At 42.8% G+C, this 21,456-nt stretch overlaps 1 protein-coding gene across 1 annotated transcript; it reads right to left on the bottom strand.

Moving 5' to 3' along the window:
• Positions 1 to 550: 550 nt before the first annotated feature.
• Positions 551 to 17,780, bottom strand: C20H3orf49 (chromosome 20 C3orf49 homolog). The gene is given in 9 exon segments (XM_049862079.1): positions 551 to 863; positions 1,260 to 1,290; positions 1,292 to 1,374; positions 5,365 to 5,480; positions 11,342 to 11,541; positions 11,543 to 11,662; positions 17,130 to 17,199; positions 17,603 to 17,667; positions 17,737 to 17,780. Coding segments are annotated over 9 exon segments (927 nt in total). The 3' UTR covers positions 551 to 665.
• Positions 17,781 to 21,456: the final 3,676 nt, after the last annotated feature.

The raw sequence follows: 21,456 nt of genomic DNA, 5'->3' as shown, positions 1-21,456 counted from the left end.
TTTCTCTCTGTTGTTCTTTAGGAGTCATTTTCAATAGAAACACATTTATTGGTAAAGTGAACTGTTTGAGGTAAATAGTCTGTTGTGATTGTTTTGCATACAGGATTTCATGATCTTAAAAATTAAGGCTGAATCACTTGTACTTTTTTTTTCAGGTATTGAATTATACATTTAATACCTGTTAGGTTCCATCTTTATCCATTTGTACTAGTTCAGAAACATGACACTTTGCATGACTCATACCTTAATAATGTTACAATTTTATAATTTTAATAAGTAGAATTTTTATCTTTAAAAATTAAAGTTTAAATCTAGCTGAGTAATAGTCAGATTAAAAGTATCATAATACCTTTAATTGCTTCCTCTCATTTCATCTGGCAAATCATAGGAGAAATTTCTTTGTAGAATTGTTACACCCTGATAAGTGTTTCTGTTTTTCATTATTAATAAGAATTATGAAGGCAAAAACCAAAATTTCCTTATATTAGCTCAGAATTAAAAGTCATATTTTCAAAAAGCATCTTTTTTTTTTTTAAGTACCATTAGGCAGAATATTCTAAAAAGCGTCACCCTATTGCTTAATTCACCAGAGAGATTTATTCAGGATTATGTACCAGATGGTAAGAATCCTTACAGCAGGGACTTTTATGCAGTCAGGAGCAGCATCAGAAGCAGCAGTAGGTACATGGCAGACAAACATTCTTCCGTGTATACTTCCTTGTGGTTCTCGTGGATATCCTCTGGGACTGCTTAGAAGACTGAAGAACCTTGTGCCCTAGAAACTCGCATTGCTGAAGCTCAGCGTGCCTCTGGGCCAGCAGCTCCATGGATTTATCAGTCCCTGTTTCTGTGAGATCATCCACCTGTGACAGTGCCGTGTGTTGGAAAGCCTTGTCAAGAACGAAGGGAGGGTGGTTTTTCCTGAGAAACGAGTTCAGGAATTGGTGGATGTTTGCAAGTCCCAAAGTATGATTCTAATTCAAGTCTTAGCAAACAGAGCTTGAAAACATCCATTTACCACCCAGTGGTAAAGACCATCTTATTTCTTCTCAAAGAAGCCTATGGGATGCCTTCATTTTAGTGGAATTGACTTAGCATTTGTTAGTCACATGGCATCGTCCTAGGTGCCTTAAGCACTCTCAGAATGCCCCCCGCTGGCCATGCTTCGTAATGCTAGTCATTCATTGTGTCCCAGGTCCCTGCTGTGTAGCAGGCCCCAGTGCTTCCGAGACAAAAAAGTAAAAGCTTTTGTCCACTACCTGCATTTGAAGCTTCCCTACTGTCAGATCATCTTCGGAGGATGTTTTCCATGCTAGGTTTTTTTTTTTTTTTAAGGGCCGGAAAGTATCGTCTCTTTTTTGATGAATACGGAGCCTGTCATAAAGATGCAAAACCACATCAGATTAGGAGGTACCAACATTATTCCTGTGATGGTGCTAAATAAGAATTCTCGCCCTTGGGACAGCCTCTTTTAAACTAAACATTTGCCACATAACAATGTCAGGCTGGAGACCCTATTCACATTGTTCTCCATGCCCCATGTATCTCCTCTGTGCCCAGAGCTCTCTTTGAAGAGATCTGTAGGGTTCAGAGAAATGAGATTGTCTGGCTCTGAAAGAATACACAGCATCAGGAAAAAAAAGCAGGCCATTCGGAAGGGGGAGAAGAAGAAATTGCCTCTGTAAGCTACTGAGCACAGTGAGAGTGTGGGGCTGCTGTGGACCAGCGCCCCAGAAAGCTCATTATCACTAGACCCAGTCGTTAATTTGATCTCTCTTCTGCGGGTTTCCTTATTTTCATGGCAGACAAATCTCCGAACATGAAGTGAAAGCTCTGGCCCTTTTCACCACAAGCTCAGTGCTTTTCCCATCGTCCCTGGCTCTCAGGTTCCAAGGACCTGTCCCAACAGTGTTGCTATTAGGAGTCGTTCCTGGGTCATGGCTTCTGGCCAACACGCCCTTTTTAGTGCCATCATGTTCACTTTTCTTTCCCCTTGCGCTGAATACTTAGCAAGAGGACTCTTGTGAGACCTCCACCAAGTAGGATGCGGGATCTTATCTGGTCCTGCCTTTTCCCTGAAGAAGGCGTTTACAAAGGGTGTCGGTTGAACCACCCATCTGCCCGCCATTGCCCCTGCAGAGCCTTCCCTAATCCTTCAAAGTGCCACCCCTCTTTTTTTTTTTTTCTCTTAGAACACAGTACTTTTTCCTACTAAGTATTTATCATACTTGGTAATGACACATTTCTGTGGTTGTTTGCTGAATGCAGCTGTTACGAAGTCGTGCCCAGAAGGGCCAGGCAGGACCACTTGGGGCCCGTGTGAACTGGAGAGAACACGCCTGCTCAAAAGGAGGCAGCCTCTGCCCAGCTCCCCCAGTTGTCACGAGGAACCGTGGAACTAGTGTTTTCAATTCTTCTTACTTTCCGGAAGAAAGCTGAAAATCCAGAGTTTTGTTCAAAATATCCTAATTTTTAGATGTGGGTGACTAATTCAAATATATTTTTGAGTACATTCTGAGCACTAAACAAAACCCTTCTGTACACCAGATTCAGCCTAACGGCTGCTAGTGACAACCTCTGATCTTCTGATGAACAGAAATTCCTTCACATAGCCAAACTTACCCATCTTTTCCTTTATGTCAGTGATGTTTGTGCTCTGAGAAGTCTATCCGGAAGTCATGAAGGTATTCTTAGCGTCCTCCAGAAGTTTTAATGTTTTGCCTTTCCCACTTAGCTCTGCAATTCAACAGGAATTAATCTTCGTGTATGGTGTGAGGTGAGGATCAAGCTTCACTTTTCTCCATATGGATGTCCACTTGTACCAGCACCATTTATTCAGAAGATTCTTCTTACAGCACTGTCTGCAGAGCCCTGGTTTAATGTCTGTCTCCTCTATAAACTCTAAGCTGCACAACAGCAGGATCATGTCACAGTATCACCCTCTTAGCCCCCAAACCTGGCGCATAATAAAAAAACCAAACTCGTTGCCGTCGAGACAGTTCTGACTCATAGGGACCCTATACAACAGAGAAGAACTGCCCCATACTGTTTCCAAGGAGTGGCGGGTGTAACCGACCTTTCTGGTTAGCAACCAAGCTCTTAAACACTGCACCACCAGGGCTCCTGGCACATAATAAAAAATAGGGGCGCATAAATAGGAACTAGCACACAAGGGACAAAATTAAAAATAAATATTGGTGTACTCTGAAAGTGATGTTCCAAAACATTGCCATTCACTAGAACATTCTGTGAAGGTGGAGATATTCAATACCTGTGCTGTCCAATACGATAGCCAAGGGTCACACCTGGTTAGTGCACACGTGGAATGTAGCTAGTACAACTGAGGAATTGAGCTTTCAATTTTATTTAATTGTGATCAGCTTAAATTGAAGTAGTCATATGTGACTGTTGGCTCCCACATAGCACAGAAGAGTACATAGAACAAGGACTCCAGAGCCAGGTCTTCTGGGTTTGAAGCCTGGCTTAGCCATTTATCTGGGGAAATTACTTAACCCTTCCAGTGCCATCCTAAAATGAGGGTAGTATTGCTGCCTGCCTTATGGGGCTGTTACGAGGGTTATCTGAGTTGGTATTTTTAAAGTGCTTAGAATAACTGAACCCGTTTCCGTCAAGTCAATTCCAACTCATAGCAACCCTATAGGACAGAGTGGAACTGCTTCATAAGGTTTCCAAGGAGCAACTGGTAGATTCAAACTGCTGACCTTTTGGTTAGCAGCCGAGCTCTTAACTACAGCACCACCGGGGCTCCATGTTAAAATAATAACAATAAATAAGTTTAGGATTCTATTTTCAAAAATAGCCTGGGTAGCTGCCTCTACAGCCCTTGTGGCCTGTAAAGTCAAGACTGACCAGGACTCCGAGGCAGTGAAAGAGCTTCAGGCTGCTGGGAACGTGGAGTGACGCGAGCTTCAGAAAGCCCAGTGAGAGCAGCTCAGAGGCTGCAGGCTTCGAAGACCAGAAGAATGAATGGCGGTGATGGAGGAGAAGGCAGTCAGCGGCATCGCCCGCATCACTGCAGCACAGAAAGAGTTGCTTTGGGAGGAACAAGAGCTAGTGAGTCCTGGAAGAAGCTGGCTCAGCTCCAATAGCATCATACAAGTCCTGCCTTCATGGCTTTGAGATGAGCACTGGACAGCCACTTCTATCTGACACAGACTCAGCCCAGAGACAGTGCCTGCCACTACCCAGAGTTTTACAACGCTCCCCAAAGTCCTTCCAAACCCCAGGCCTGGCCTGGCCTTGCCCCATCCCACATCACATCCCGGTCCCCTCTCCAACTCCCCGACCCCAAGTACCTTCTTGCCCGAGGGTCCTCTAAGTGCCTGCCCCTCCCCAGAGCATTATCACCACAGAGTATTACAGTCTGAACCTACCAGGGCCCAGGCCCTTTCCACCCTGCCTGCAGCTTCCAGCCAGTCCTCACAGCCTCAGTTCTATTCATCCTTTTTATACTATCTATTTTTATCCCTGTGGGGGCTGCAGGGGTATGATTCCCAAATGGGTCATGCTCCAAAACAGGTGATTCTACCTGGAAGAAAAAAAATGAAATGTCTGGACAATTTAGGCTCAAACTTACATACTTAAGGAAAAGTAAAATCTTTGGTTTGGAGAGTCCTGGATTGCTGTACCTGTGGCTACTTAAATTTTAAATAAAATTAAAAATTCAGTTCCTCAGTTGCACAGGCCACATTTCTAGGTCTCAGTAGCCACATGTGACTACCAGCTACTATATTGGACAATGTACACTTTTATCCTTGTAGAGAATTGAATTGGGTACCACTGGTCTCGTGAATTCCTGCCACATAAAATGTATGGATTGGCTAAACTGCTAATGTACTAACTTGCCATTAGAACGACTGAGAAAAGTCAGTGTGAAGCTCAAAACTTGAGGTTCTGCCCCCCAGGCTGTCATGGAGCTGAACTCTTGGAGCTCAGTGGGGAGGGATCTGGCCTGCAGAGCTTGGCGCCTGTGCCCTGCGTTCTCGGACAAGAAAGAGAAGCAGCAGATTTAAAGGATTTACTGTGAGGGACTTGGAGTAGGAAAGAGCTTGGTTTTTACAAAATCCCTAAACAATGCCCTAAGGAGCTCTGGTGGCACAAAGGTTAAGCACTTGGCTGCTAACGGAAAGGTCAGAGGTTCGAACTCACCCAGCAGCTGGACAGGAGGAAGAATGGATAACCTGCTCCTATAAAGTTCACAGCCTAGAAAATCCTATGGGGCAGCTCTCCTCTGTCACACAGGGTCGCTGTGAGTCAAAATCAACTCAGCAGTGCCTAACAAGATCAATGACAACAAACGATGCTATTCACCTAAGTCTTTAGGGGCAGGTTTTAGAGTGTTACGTTTTGCAGTCCTGAAGTCACAGACAACCGCTTGGTGGTTCTTCTGGCCCAGACCAGGGTATTGCCTCGGGCTATCGACTCTGTCTCCACTTCTACCACATCAAGTTGTATAGTTGCTTAGAGAAAGGAAGAAAAAAAAAAAAAGGAAAGCCCTGTTAAGAACACAATCTTCATACCAGAAAACATTCTGAACAAACAGCATCACCCATGCCTCAGTTGTCCCTTGGGGGGTAAATATACCAAGTGGTTGTGCTTTTCCTGGTCCGACAGTTTCTCCTTTTGCGATGCCCTAACCTCAGTGGACACCAACCAGTCTTGACAAGGGGTTGCCTCTTTCTCTTTGAGTTTTAAATTTTGTCCTGCGGTGTTTTTTTTCCTTTCGCCAGTGTGGGTGGTGTGGTGGTTAAGAGCTCAGCTGCTAACCAAAAGGTCGGCAGTTCGAATCCACCAGCTGCTCCTTGGAAACCCTATGGAGTAGTTCCAGTCAGTCCTATAGATAGGGTCGCTGTGAGTTGGAATTGACTCGAAGGCAAAAATCAAAGGGTTTTATTTTTGGTTTAATGTGTAAGGCTATCCTTTTGAGTACTTGTTGACTGGAGCAAAGTTTAATCCTATTCTCCTGCAATGTGGCTCCAGGCTCAGTCACTCACATACAATCTTAGTAGTTTTTCCCATGTCCAGGAACCATGTGAGCCCTGCGCTCTTTAGTATTTTTCTTTATTTCACTTCAATTTCTAACTCAGTAAACGTATTTATAAAGAGACTTTGTAACACACCATAAATAAAAAACTAGTATCATATGTCCAAAAACCCAGATCAGTTAGTTATAACAACAAAAATTTTTTTTTCTTAAGCCCAGCTTACATGTATCAATATACCTACAAGGCTAAAACTCTATGCTAGTTTACATTTTGAACCTTCTAATGCCTCTGGACTATATGAAGAAGAACAGGGCATCAGGATTGGAGGAAGACTCGTTAACAACCTGCATTATGCAGATAACACAACCTTGCTTCTTGTAAGTGAAGAGGACTTGAAGCACTTACTGATGAAGATCAAAGACTACAGCCTGCAGTATGAATTACACCTCAACATAAAGAAAACAAACATCCTCACAACTGGACCGGTAAGCAACATCATGGTAAGCAGAGAAAAGATTGAAGTTGCCAAGGATTTCATTTTACTTGGATCTACAATCAACACCCAAGGAAGCAGCACTCAAGAAATCAGATGACGTATTACATTGGGCAAATCTGCTGCAAAAGTGTTCAAAAGCAAAGATGTCACTTTAAGGACTAAGATGTACCTGACCCAAGCCGTGGTATTTTTAATCATCTCATATGCATGTGAAAGCTGGACAAGGAATAAGGGAGACCAAAGAAGAATTGTTTCCTTTCAGTTATGGTGTTGGCAAAGAATATTGTCTATACCATCGGCTGCCAGAAGAATGAACAAATCTATTTTGGAAGAAGTACAACCGGAATGCTCCTTAGAAGCGAGGATGGCCAGACTTCGTCTCACATACTTTGGACAAGTTATCAGGAGGGACCAGTCCCTGGAGAAGGACATCATGCTTGGCAAAGTAGAGGGTCAGTGGAAAAGAGGAAGATCCTCAATGAGATGGACTGACACGGTGGCTACAACAACGGGCTGAAGCATAACAAGGATTGTGAAGATGGCAAAGGACTGGGTGGTGTTTCATTCTGTTATATGCAGGGTCACTATGAGTTGGAACCAACTCGAGGGCACCTAACAGCAGTGCCTTGGATCAAAGCTGTCATTGTTACCCGATTACAATGTCACTTGGAATCACGCACGTGGTTTCGTCTGCACACGCTACAGGCACGCACTGTTGTTTTCCTTGCTGCCAGTGTGTTTGTCAAATTTTCTGGTGTTTTAGCTATAATACTGTGGTAATTAGCATTTGTGAATCTATATCAGTAACTTTTTAACCATGAAGGAGTCATTAAAGGAAAAGAAGGAGAAAAATTAAAAAAAAGGCTTCCTCTCAGTTACTAATAATGTAATTCAATGTAGTAAGATTTTACAAAATATTTTGTTGTTAGTAATCATACAATCTAAGAAATATTTAAGCCATTTACAACTGTATCACATATTATTCTATGATTAAAATTGATAATAAACTTACATGTATAACTGTTTGATAACTAGAGAAATTGACAGTTTAAAACATAAAGTGGGGCAAATGCTGTTTTTGATACATGTTTAGAAATTATAACTTAAATCTTAAATTCAGTTTTTAAAACAATTTTTAGTTTCTTTAAAATTTTCTTTAAAAACATCACCGTCTTACAAATATATAATTGACTTTAATGAAATTTTCAGGACTTCAGCTTGAAATCGGTTTAAAAAAATAATGACACATTAAAAAGCGAGTTGGCGAAATGTATTGATGTCAACGAAGTCCTTCACAAGTTCCCAGGTTTGAAGGCCAGGAAAGCAAAGCTCTGATTTACTCAAGATGCTCACCAAGTGCTGAAATGCTGCATACCTGTTCCTGTTTATTTTTATGGTATTATTTCAGTCATCAATACATTTCCCTATGCGTTGTTTGTCTACAACGTCTATGTTATTTGCGCTGTTGTTGATTATGCAAACCGAATCCGCTAATGTATCTCATGTAGCAGTAACATTTAATATTAAAATGAACATAATTTTGATGTGGTTCTTAAACATTTTTACTTCGAATTCTTTTGTTTTCTTACCGAATTTTCACTTAACCACATGAAACTATGTCAATGTAAATACAGGTAGGCCGTGCGTGTGATATTGTAATTTAAAGGTGGAACTTTAATTTTAGAAACCCTGGTGGCGTAGTGGTTAAGTGCTACAGCTGCTAACCAAAGGGTCGGCAGTTTGAATCCACCAGGCGCTCCTTGGAAACTCTACGGGGCAGTTCTACTCTGTCCTATAGGGTCGCTATGAGTCGGGATCGACTCGACGGCACTGGGTTTAGTTGTTTATGTCAGTACTATTGCCATTACATTCAGTGATATTTGGGAATTACGATTTACGAGTGACATTAGTACAAAAAAACCTTACTAAGGATTCTGTATGGGCTGGTACGGGAAGAGGCCCATGGAGGGGGTGACACCAGGAGTTACCGCCCTGCATAACACCAACCATAGTGACGCCACTACTTGCATCTGCTCTTCCCCTCCTCCAATCCAGCCTCTACTCTGCAACCAGAGTTCTCTTTTAAAAAATGCAAATCAGATGATAATGATCCCCAGCTTGGAAGTATTCATTGGTTTCTTATCACCATTAGGAGAAAGTTAAAAATTCTTCATATGGCCTATAACACGCTGCCCACCTCGTTATTCACCAGCCTTCCCCCGGATCTCTCCGCTCCAATGACACTAAAAAAAAATTACTTTTATTTCTTAATTAAGCCCTGAGCTCTCTTGATATTGGGACTTTAAACATATTCTTCCCCCTCCCTAGGAAACAGTTCTCCCCATGTTTTTTTTACCCAATTCTTAGTCATCCTTCAGATCCAACTTGATTGTCCCTTCCTTAAGGAGGCCTTTCCTGCCTGTCCCCTCACCCCCATTAGGTTAGAGGACCTACGATGTTCCATAGCACCCTGTGCTTCTACATTTGCATAAGATGTAACTCTCAATAATGTCAGAGTGCCCTCTAAGCTGTATCTCCACGAGGGCAGGGACCATGTCTATCCTACATGCTGCTATATCCCAGATATTGTGATTGGCATAAGATGTAACTCTCAGTAATGTCAGAGAGCCCTCTATGCTACATCTCCATGAGAGCAGGTACCATATCTATCCTACATGCTGCTATATCCCAGATATTGTGGTTGGCATAAGATTGTTGTTGTTGTTATGTGCTGTCAAATCACTTCCAACTCATAGCAACCCTATGTACAACAGAATGAAACACTTCCCAGTCCTGCACCATCCTCACAATCATTGCTATCCTTGAACGCGTTGTTGCAGCCACTGTGTCAATCCATCTTGTTGAAGGCCTTCCTCTTTTTCGCTGACTCTCTACCAAACTTGATGTCCTTCTGCAGGGACTGGCCCCTCCTGATAACATGTCCAAAGTATGTGAGATGAAGTCTCGCCATCCTTGCTTTTAAGGAGCATTCTGGCTGTACTTCTTCCAAGACAGATTTGTTCATTATTCTGGAAGTCCATATGTGTTCAATATTCTTCGCCAACACTATATATAACTAGTGCTTAGGAAATATTCGTTGAATAGAAAAAAATGTTACGGAGTCAACAGGAAAGAGTACCTACCTTGGGACCACAGAAAAGGCGGGAAAATAATGTTGGAGCTCCATCCAAAGGATAGGCAAACTTTCTAAAGAAATCGTAGTTTAGAGATTCATTATTCCAGCTGAGGCTAAAGTAAACCAATGTACAGACTAGAAGGAGAAGTTTGGTCCTCTGTTTCCTGTGGACTCTCCAACTCCAGCTCCTCCACTAGAGAAGCATGTCTTCTTTGTTATTTTCAACAGAAATATACAGGTCAATCCATACCAGGTAATTGCTAGATGCTTGGATGCTTGTATTAGTGACTGATTTTTCCAGAAGAGAGAGCTTGTCTGAAAGGGCAATCAGTCAGCTGGAAACCATCAGGATTTATTTTTGAAAAAGCACCCACCGGGTTTGCAGCCTGATCTCTGAGTGAAATGGGAGGTTGTGCGTGGATTCCCTGCATGTACCATAAGGGCTGGAGGCAGTTCCTGATGCGGTACCATAAAGGACCTTAAAAAGCTACAGACAAGAAGGCAAACAGTAATGGTATTGCTAATCTTAACTCACAGGACCCAAAGAGCAGCGCTACTACACTGAAAAAAGGCTCAGCAGTTCAAATGTGGATTCTTTCATAAAGAGCATAAAACTGTTCTGTTACCATCAAGTTGTTTTTGACTTATAGTGACCTTATAGGACAGAGTGAACTGCCCCGTATGGTTTCCAGTGAGTGCCTGGTGGATTCGAACTGCTGACCTTTAGGTTAGCAGCCGTAGCTCTTAACCACTGTGCCACCAGAGTTTCCACAAAGAACATAAGGAGATCAATATAATAAATACCTTTTATGACTTACCAATTGTAAGTTTTATTCATTTAATCCTCGCCACACACCCTCAAAACTGTGTGGGAGCGGCCATTTGAAAGGCTGTATCACTGCTTATTCCAGAGACAAAATAAAACAAAAATTCCTACTTTAGTTTGATTTTCTAGTATTTATATATATATATATGTATGTATATATATATATATATGCACACACATATATATACCCATTGCCATCAAGTCACTTTCGACTCATAGCGACCCTACAGGACAGGTTAGAACTGCTCCAATTGAGCACCTGGTGGGTTCAAACTGCTGAACTTTTTGTTAGCAGCCATAGCTCTTAACCACTATGCCACCAGGGTTTCCATATATATATATATAAACCCAAACCCATTGGTGTCAAGTCTATTCCGACTCATATATATATATACACACACACACACACACACACACACACACATATATACATATATTTGCATACATATGAATATAGGAGTCCCTGGGTGGTACAATCGGCCAAACATTGAGCCATTAACTGAAAGGTTAGTGGTTCACATCCACCCAGAGGCACCTCAGAAGAAAGATCTGGTGACCTGCTTGTGAAAGGTCACAGCCATGAAACCCTATGGAGCACAGTTCTACTCTGCAACACATGGGGTCGCCATGAGCCAGAATCAACCCAATGGCACCTGATCCTGGTGGTATAGGAACATATACATGGATATATATTAGAATACATATATGTGTATGTATTCAAATAAAAAGAAATTTTAGAGCTGACTAGACCACTTGTTACTTGAACTGGGAGGGACTTCAAAAGCAATCTATTCCAGTGCTTTGAGTAGCCAGAAAATCCAGCCTAATGCCACTCTTCCTCTTGGCCTTGAAGCTTAATGACCTGTCCCTTTGATTACCATTCCGTGAAAGCTATCTCATTCTTGGTTTGGTAAATAACTTGGGGGATGGAAGCTCCTTGGCAATTCTAGGAAGAAGACTCTGTGTGTTTGAAAGGAGAGCTTCCTTGTGGCTAGTGGAGCCCTCTCCGCTGAAACTTGCTGGCTTGCTTCTATACTTGCATCATAGCATCTTCCCAAAAGCAGTCTTCACCTTCATCACATTTTTTTTTCTTATTTTGCTGGCTTTCATGAAATTCCATCTCACTATCACTGGATTATTCCTCTTTGGGGACCAATACATTTTGTTTTACCAAGTTAGTGGACACAGCTCTATGCCATCTAAAGAAAACAAAAATAATGGGCATTAAGGAAACTGAAAAGTTAAAAATGAGTGATTTCAGTCATTAAAACCCAAACTTCGAATGTGAGCAAATGATACAACTCTGAAAATAGAAATAAAAAACCAAGGATCATATCACAGGAAAATAAAGTCAAAACAACTGTTTGGCTTTTGTCACCAAACTGTAGTATGTTCATGAGAACCACTAATTCATTTAATTGTCATGGCACTGAAAGAGATAGGATATATTATTATCTTCATTTTACTAATGAGTAAACTAAGACACAGAGAGGTTAAATTAAGCGACCACATGTAGGATGAAGATTTTGACCCTGCTCTGTGACTGTTTAAAATACATTACTCCATATTGGCAAATTGGCAATCTTGTTTCAGTGGAGGTTCAGATTGTTTCTGCTGAATTTGGCAGCTCAGAGGTCATAGTGATGAGAGAATCTGCTGTGGTAGGTGTCTTAGTCATCTAGTGCTTCTGTAACAGAAATTCCACAAGTGGATGGCTTTAACAAAGAGAAATTTGTTGTCTCCACAGTCTAGTAGGCTATGAGTCCAAATTCAGGGCGTCAGTTCCAGGGGAAGGCTTTCTCTCTGTTGGCTCTGGAGGAAGGTCCTTGTCGTTAATCTTCTTCTGGTCGAGGAGTTTCTCAAGCTCGGGGACTCCAGTTCCAAAGGATGCACCCTGCTCCTGGTGTTGCTTTCTTGGGTGTATGAGGTCCCCAACTCTCTGCTCACTTCCCTTTCCTTTTGGTGTTACAGGCCATACCCCAGGGAAACTCCCTTTATATTGGATCAGGGATGTGACTCGAGCAAGGGGGTTACATCCCACCCTAATATTTTTCAACATAATGCAGTCCTGCCTCGTTAACCACAGGCAGATATTAGGATTTACAACATATAGGAAAATTATATCAATCACAAAACAGAGGGCCACCACACAATACTGGTAATCATGGCCTAACCAAGTTGACATATTCTTGGGGAACACAGTTCAATCCATGACACTTGGCAATCCTACTTCAATGGTGGTTGAGATTGCTTCTGCTAAATTTGGCGGTTCAGAGGCCATAGTGATGAGAGAATATGCTATGGCAGTCGATGAGAAATATGCACTTCTAAGGCCCCCATACACTGGATTTACAAAGAACACTTGTGTAGATAAACTCCCCACACTGACATCTCCATTTTATAAATGAGGAATTTAAGCTTAGAAAAATCAGGTATTTTGCACCCAGATGATCTGATCCCAAGGTCTGTGCTGTTAATCTCTACACCAGAGTGCATATTACCTATACCATGATACCATTGTTGTTGTTGTTGTAAGGTGCCGTCTAGTCAGTTCCGACTCATAGTGACCCCATGCACAACAGAACGAAACACTGCCCGGTCCTGAGCCATCCTTACAAGCGTTGTTACAACGCTTGAGCTCGTTGTTGCAGCCACTGTGTCAATCCACCTCATTGAGGGTCTTCCTCTTTTCCGCTGACCCTGAACTTTGCCAAGGATGATGTCTTTCTCCAGGGACTGATCCCTCCTGGCAACATGTCCAAAGTATGTAAGACGCAGTCTCGCCATCCTTGCCTCTAAGGAGCATTCTGGTTGTACTTCTCCGAAGACAGATTTGTTCGTTCTTTTGGCAGTCCATGGTATATTTAATATTCTTCACCAACACCACAATTCAAAGGCGTCAACTCTTCTTCGGTCTTCCTTGTTCGTTGTCCAGCTTTCACATGCATATGATGCGATTGAAAATACCATGGCTTGGGTCAGGCACACCGTAGTCTTCAGGGTGACATCTTTGCTCTTCAGCACTTTGAAGAGGTCCTTTGCAGCAGATTTGCCCAATGCAATATGTCTTTTGATTTCTTGGCTGCTGCTTCCATGGCTGTTGATTGTGGATCCAAGTAAAATGAAATTCTTGACAACTGCAATTTTTTCTCTGTTTATCATGATGCTGCTCATTGGTCCAGAATGATACATTATTTCCCGAATGTTCTCCTCCAGTTAACTGTGTTTTTGTTAGCCTCATCCAGAGCAATAATACCCATGAAATCCCAAACCAGAAAAACCAAACCTGTTGCCGTCAGTCGATTCCGACTCATAGTGACCATATAGGACAGAGTTGAACTGCCCCATGGAGTTTCCAAGGAGTGCCCAGTGGATTCGAACTGCCAACCTTTTTGTTTAGCAGCCTTAACTCTTAACCACTACACCACCAGGGTTTCTGTGAAATTCCAGAATATATAATATTTATAGACCAAAAAAAAAAAAGAAAACCCATTGCAATCGAGTTGATTCTGACTTATAGTGACCCTGTAGGACAGAGCAGACCTGCTCCATAGGGTTTCCAAGGAGCAGCTGGTGGATTTGAACCACCAACCTTCTTTTGGTTAGCAGCCAAGTTCTTAACCACTGCACCACCAGGGATCCGTAATATTTATATATATTTCTAATAAGGATTTAAAAAATTCACAAACATTAAAATTTTAAAATAAATGTTCTTCATATCATATTCTGTCTAATGTACCTAAAAAAAAAAAATGTACCTTAAGTACCCCCAAAAGTGTGTATACCACACTCCTGAGAAACATGGCTCTACATTGAACACAGAGCATTCACTGTTATCTGTAATTATACACGGGGATAGTTGGTAAGTACCCAGGCATTGTAGTTAACCACCACCTTGGTTCAACCTCGTATTGTGCTTCCTAGCTGTGTGATCTTGGGCATGACTTTTAACCTCTATAAGCTTTGGTTTTCTCATTTGAAAATGGGCATATTATTCTCAGAAATGTGAGAATAAAAGGAAATGACTTATAATCTTGGAACATAAGCATTCAAAAAGCGGTAGCTTTTATTACCATGTAGATCAGATCTGTGTGGGGAAAATGTAAAAGGCAAGCAGGGAGCAGAAGCTAGAGGTCAAAACAAGCAAGAGCTCGTGGGTCAGCAGCCTCCTTTTGAGACCAGGAAAAGAAAGCCTCCAGGTTGTACATGCACAACTCTAATTGTTGTTAGCAGCCACAGATGCATGACAATCTCATGCACAACGGAAGGAAGCGCTGCCTGGCCCTGTGCCATACTCACGGTCAAGTGTGGATCTAGCAGTTGTTATCCATAGGGTTTTCGCTGGCTGGTTTCCAGAAGTAGATCACTGGCCCTGTCTTCTAGTCCACCGTAGTCTGGAAGCGCCACTGAAGCCTGTTTAGCATCACAGCAACACGCAAGCCCTCCAGACAGGCGGTGGCTGTGCGTGAGGTGTCTTGGCTGGGCATCAAACCCAGGTTTTCTGCAAGGAAGGTGACAATTCTACTACTGCACCACCAATTTAAAGCCTCATACACAACTTCTAGGGTGTGCTGCTGTTGTATATTGTTGAGTCAATTTTAACTCCTAATAACCACATGTGATAGAGAGGAATTGCCCCATAGGGCTTTCTGGGGAGGAGCTCTGGCGGTACATTGGTAAGGTCCATGGTTCGAACCCACCAGCTACTCCGTAGGAGACAGATGTAGCAGTCAGCTTCCTGGGGCAGTTCTACTCTGTTCTGAAGGGTCACTAGGAGTCAGAATCAACTCGACGGCAACGGGTTTGGTTTAATGTTTTCTTCCATGGAGCTGCTGCGTGGGTTCAAACTGCCCAACTTTGTTAGTTAGCAGCCTAGTGTTCAACCTTTTCACCACCAGGGCTCCTTCGGGGACGTGTTATTCACGTTTAATCACGTAAGGATGTAGTTTGTGTACAGTTATTACCATATTTTCCCAGCAGATGGCAGTAAAATGTCCTGAGGAGGGACCACCATTTTCTAATTCTCCCAAAGATAATTTGTGGAGCAGGATTCATCTTTCATGGAGCCCTCTCAGAATCTTTTAAAGAAGTTATTGATTTCTATTACCATAAATATGTACACACACACACACACGCACACAAAACAACTATAATACAATTTCGGGAGGTACAGGAACCCCTGAAGTCCATCTATGTAACCCACCCCATGTTAAAAGCCCAGCTCTAAGCTGTCTCTGAATTTCTAGATTGTGTTTCTCAGGGAGCTGCGTCTCCCACTCCCATCCTGGCCCTCATCCCCCACGTATTTCTAACATAATTCCAGGGCCCGGGAATAGAATGGCTGCCATTCTGCTATGAAAAGAACCCTTCCCATCTTAAGTTTTTAAAAAGTGTCTTGGTTGGCGATGAATTTATTTGGTTGTATTGCTTCCACGTTAAACTCCTATTTCTTATTGAAAGTGGAAATCCCTGCGATATTTCATTTTGTCTGTGGAAGATAAGGTGTTGGGCCTTTAATGCCTCAGGCCTTGTGAAAACGTCTCACTTCTTTCACATCTGAGCTATAGCTCATGGCCGTTATTAAGAACCTGGTAAGGAGAAGCCCAAAGAAATTGGAAAATAAATCATCACCCTCACTTTCCAAATTGAAAAGTATCATGTTTGGAGTATTTCACACTTATCTTTATGGTTTTGCCATTGGCAAGAAATATCAATTATCAGATAGTTTTAATGGTCCATTAAGGAACGTGCACTTAGGCGAAGACGGTTAGGACCTATTTCAGTAGCAAAGCTGCCGGGAAAAGGAAAATAAAGCTCTGATCATGGACTTATTTCGAAGAATGAACCACTGAGTTTTCAAAAATAACGATATTTGCTTGGGAGGCGGGGTGTCTAAAATTCTGAGCCTGAAGTATGAACTTAATATCACTCCTTATTTTAGTCTCGTACGTCACATTAACACTCAAATTCAGGTGGGACAGAAAGAATTTCCCCTGTTACAATTAAGACTTTGCTGATCGTACTATGACGTTTCCATTGTGGCGCTCGGTTTTCTGACCCGAAGTTAAATATGTACCCAGCCCCCATCCCATACAGTTTTCAGTTCTAAATGCAATTCTTTTTTTTTATCAGAAAACATCTTTATTCATTATTATTTTTTAAATTCTTATTGTGCTTTAAGTGAAAGTTTACGGATCAAGTCAGTCTCTCATACAAAAATTTATACACACCTTGCTATGTACTCCTAATTGCTCTCCCCTGAATAAGACAGCACATTCCTTCTCTCCACCCTCTATTCTCCATGTCCATTCAGCCAGCTTCTGACCCCCTCTGCCCTCTCATCTCCCCTCCAGACAGGAGCTGCCCACATAGTCTCATGTGTCTACTTAATCCAAGAAGCTCACTCATCACCAGTACCATTTTCTATCCCATTGTCCAGTCCAATCCCTGTCTGAAGAGTTGGCTTTGGGAATGGTTCCTGTTTTGGGCTAACAGAAGGTCTGGGGACACGACCTCCGGGGTCCTTCTAGTCTCAGTCGGACCATTAATCTAAATGCAATCCTTAAAAAGAGACGCTACGTTTCCTCATCGGCAGAGCAAATAGTGTTCAAGGTGAAACCCAAAGACCTTCATTCCGCGGAAAAGAAGTGAGGAACCATTGCCTACCTTTCAATCCCCTTATTTTTGTATGAGCCATTTTTCTTTCTGTGCTGCTGAAATCTTCGGTACTGACCAACTTAGAGGGCTCCAGGAGATATAGCTGAGGGTGGTCCACTGCTGTCACCTTCACAGGAGGTAGCTGTTCTGATTTCTGCACGTCTTAAGCTGACAAACTTTAAAACAAAATCACCCGGTTAGTGACAAAAGGCACTTTCATCTTCTGGGCTCTTGGGGGTAAAGTATGTAGGAAATGTTTGGAGTCTCCTCCTTATTCCCTTCCAAGTGTTGGAGACGTCATTTGCAGGGCTGACCCTGTTTACCATCTCACAGAGGTCACCAACGATGCATTTCACAGAACTATGGGAAATTCTGAGGCACTTTGTGGAACACAGTAATAGATTCCTATGAAATTATCAGACCCAGGTTGATGATCACACTCAGAATGTGCGTGTTTGAATCCCAAAGAGGAAAGAATCTACAGCAATACCAGTAATAGAAATAGGCACTGCTAGATCTTCGGCTGGAGTTGACGGTTTTCTCTGCCCTGGGGGACGGACATAAGAAGGTCAGTAGTTGCTGGGGTTATTTCATTTTGTGGTCTCTCAAAGCTCACAGGTGAAAAAGGCGCGAACCCAGCCCATCCATTCCTTCCAACATTTCCCCAATTATTTCGTGAGGAGCAAAGTCTGCCGCGGATGGAACTTCTCACCACAGGGTGGCAGCAGACGTTAGGATTTATTCCTGTCACTCTCATTGGCACTTCAGTTCTTCAGTCTAAAATAACTGTGGCACCGTGGTTAAGAGCTACAGCGAGCTATGGCTGCTAACCAAAAGGTCGGCAGTTTGAATCCACCAGCCGCTCCTTGGAAATCCTATAGGGCAGTTCTACTCTGTCCTATGGTTGGAATCCACTCAATGGCAACAGATTTTTTTTTTTCTTTTTTTAAGGAGGAAAACTTTCAGATGGTGTTGGGAGGTATAGGAAAGAAAGGCTTTGCTTTGTTTATACTCATTGATGGCTTGGAGCATGTTCCTCAAATTTTTATGTGTGTTTGAATTTCTTGGGGATCTTTTTAAAATGCAGATTTTGATACAGTAGGTTGGGGGTTGTTGCTGTTGTTAGCTACCATTGAGTCGGCCCTGACTTATGGCGACCCCATGCACAACTGAATGAAACATCACCCAGTCTTGCGCCATCCCCGTGACGTCTTGCGGTCAGGACCATTGTGATCCATAGGGTTTTCATTGGTAGATTTTTGGAAGTAAATTGCCAGGCCTTTCTTCCTAGGTCCTCTTAGTCCAGAAGCTCTGCTGAAACCTATTCAGCACCACAGCAACACAAGCCTCTACCGACAGGCAGGTGGGGTCTGCGAGTTTGTGTCTCTAAGCAGCTCCCAGGTGATGCTGGTGATGCTGGTTTACACACCACACTTTGAGTAGCAAGGACCTTGTATGCTCCAGTGCTGGGGGAAGGAGCCCCAAAATGGTCACGAGTGTAGTGGATAGCACTGTGTGGTTAAGGAGGTGGGGCTGGGATTTACACCTGGGTCTGAGCTCCAGCCCAGGCACTCACTAGCTGTGTGGTCTTAGGAAATTCACCAACCTATCTGTGTTTGTTTTCTCTCATGGAAAATGGGGATAGGAATGGTGCCCAAGCCATAGTTTCATGGTCAGAATGAAGTGAAATAGAGATTCTGCTTTTGCAGATGTCGGGGCCCAGGAATCTACATTTTAGGGAGCACCCTAGGAGAGTGAGATTCAGGCGGTCTTCTGTCCCACACTCTGAGGAGCACTGAAATATGGCATACCTAACAGGCTTTGGCAGAACAGGCTCGTGGTTTTGCTTGGTCTGTTTTTCTTTAGGCCCGTTGGAATCCCCAGAGCACCATAAATAGTAGGCGCTTGAATGAATGAATTAATGAATGTTCATTTTCTCTAACCATGGGCCAATGTTTTCCACTCTATTATTGGTATGTTGTTGTTGTTAGGTGCCTTCCAGTCGGTTCTGACTCACAGCAACCTTATGTACCACAGAATGAAGCACTGCCCAGCCCTGCACCATCCTCATAATTGTTGCTCCGTTTGAGCCCAATTATTGGTATAACTGTCTTAATTCTAAAGAAGCCCTGCTGGCACGGTGGTTAAGCGCTTGGCCGCAAACCCAAAGGTTGGTGATTTGAACCCACCAGCAGCTCCATGGGAGAAAGATGTGGCAGTCTTCTCCCGTAAAGATTTACAGCCTTGGAAACCCTGTGGGGCAGTTCTACTCTGTCCTATAGGGTCATTACGAGTCAGAATGGACTCAATGGCAGGGGGTTTTTAGTTTGGTCTTAATTCTGTTGTATTTTGTCAAATATGTGGATGAATAGTATTAATTCTACATGAGGAAAGGAAAGTTGGTTTGTGTGTGTGTGTGTGAGAGAGTGTAAGTCCACATGTGTGTGTGTAATAGGCTGACACAGTTGCAGCTTTGGTTTCTGTGACCATATATGTAGGTTCTCAAAGGAGTCCAGAGGTAAATGATGGAGCTGGAGAGAGCAGAGCAGGGGAGAAGAGCAAGGAGCAGAGCTAAAGCACAGAGAGCAATCTTGAGACAAGTCTGGACTTGAATTCTAGCTCTGCCCCTTATTGATGCAAACAGTTTGAGCCTGGCTACTAACCCAAAGGCTGGCTGTTCAAATCCACCAGTGGCACCGTGGGAGAAAGCCCTCGCGTCTGCTTCCGCAAGACTACAGCTTATGCTGTGCAGTTCTACTCTGACGTATATGGTTGCCATGAGTTGGAATTGACTCAGTGGCAACAGGTTTGATTTTTTTGGTTTTTCTGCCCCTTACTGGCTATGGGCCCGTGAGCAGGTAACAAAAATCTCTCGGACCTTCATTTCTTTAACTGTTAAATAGGAGGAGGAACTGCTACCTTCCAAGGTTGTTTTATTTACTCAGTTATTCAACAATTATTTGAATGTCTACTGGCTGTTGGGCACTATTCTAGGCACCAGGGATACTGCAGTGAACAACAAGCAAAACCCCCTCAACTAATGTATCCTCTTACAATGCTTTGGGAGAGGCTGAGGAGAAAAACGAGAAAATCAATAATTTAAATAATTCCCGCTAGTGGTAAGTGTTACGAAGAAAATAAAAGATAGTGATAGGATATAGTGACCGAGGGTGAGGGTCACTGTGATGGTAAAGGTTGTGTGTCTACTTGGCTGAGCCATGATTCTCAGTGTTTCAGCAGTTGTATAATGTCGTGGTCACTTCCCTGTTGAGATTTGATATGAGATCATCCCCAAGATGGGATCTGCTATGAGTAGCCAATCAATTGAAAGGGAGTTTCCTTGGACACGTGGCCTACATTGAATATAAGTGGACATTCTTTCAAGACTTGCGGGCTTTTTGCTCATGCTGGATCTTGCAGCTGGCTCCTGTTTGTCTGACATCTTGTTCTTGGGACCTGAGCTAGCAGCTTACCTGTGGTCTTGCCTGCTGATCTTGGGATTCATTGATCCTCACAGCCAGGGAGCAAGAGCCCTGCTCACTGACCTGCTGATCTTGGGTTTGCCAGGTCCTGTGGCTACGTGAATCAGGATAAGCTTCTATTCTGACCCAAGACTTGGGACATTCCAGAATAAATGCATATTGACTAACACTTTAAAAGTGTTTAATAACTCCCATCTCTCTAAAGATGAAGATCCAGATCTCTAATTTGGCCTGGCCCTTGCCTGTCTCTCCAGTTCATCACATACGTTCATCTCTTCATTCTACAACCGTGTGAGCCATTTCCTTGATATAAATCTCTTTCTGTATATGTTTATATGCTTTACTGGTTTTGCTTCTCTAGAGAACCCAGCCTAAGCCAGTTACCTTTAGATAGGGGACTCAGGGAAGGCCTGCCTGTTGGGGTCTTTGGGGCTGGGAGATGAACAGAGAATAGGGGAACTCATGTGAAGATCTGGGGAAAGTGTGTCAAGGTGGATGACACAGCAAGGACAACAGCCCAGAGGTGGGAATTGTCTGATGTCTTTGAAAAAGTACAGATAGCAAGGGTGGCCAAGACAAAGAGATGAATGTATGTGATGAACTGGAGAGACAGGCAAGGGCCAGGCCAAATTAAAGATCTGGATCTTCTTCTTTAGAGAGATAGGAGTTATTAAACACTTTTAAAGTGTTAGTCAATATGCATTTATTCTGGGTACTGGGGATACAGCAAGGAACAAGACAATTAAAACCCCTGCCCAGGAATTACGTTCTGGTGGAGAAGACAGACACCAAACATCTTAACAAATATTAATTTTTTCAGGCACTGATAATTAATCTATGAAAAATAAAACAAA

This window comes from Elephas maximus, chromosome 20, assembly GCF_024166365.1.
Source record: "Elephas maximus indicus isolate mEleMax1 chromosome 20, mEleMax1 primary haplotype, whole genome shotgun sequence".
NCBI lineage: Eukaryota > Metazoa > Chordata > Mammalia > Proboscidea > Elephantidae > Elephas > Elephas maximus.
This window is presented reverse-complemented; position numbering and strand designations above follow the sequence as displayed.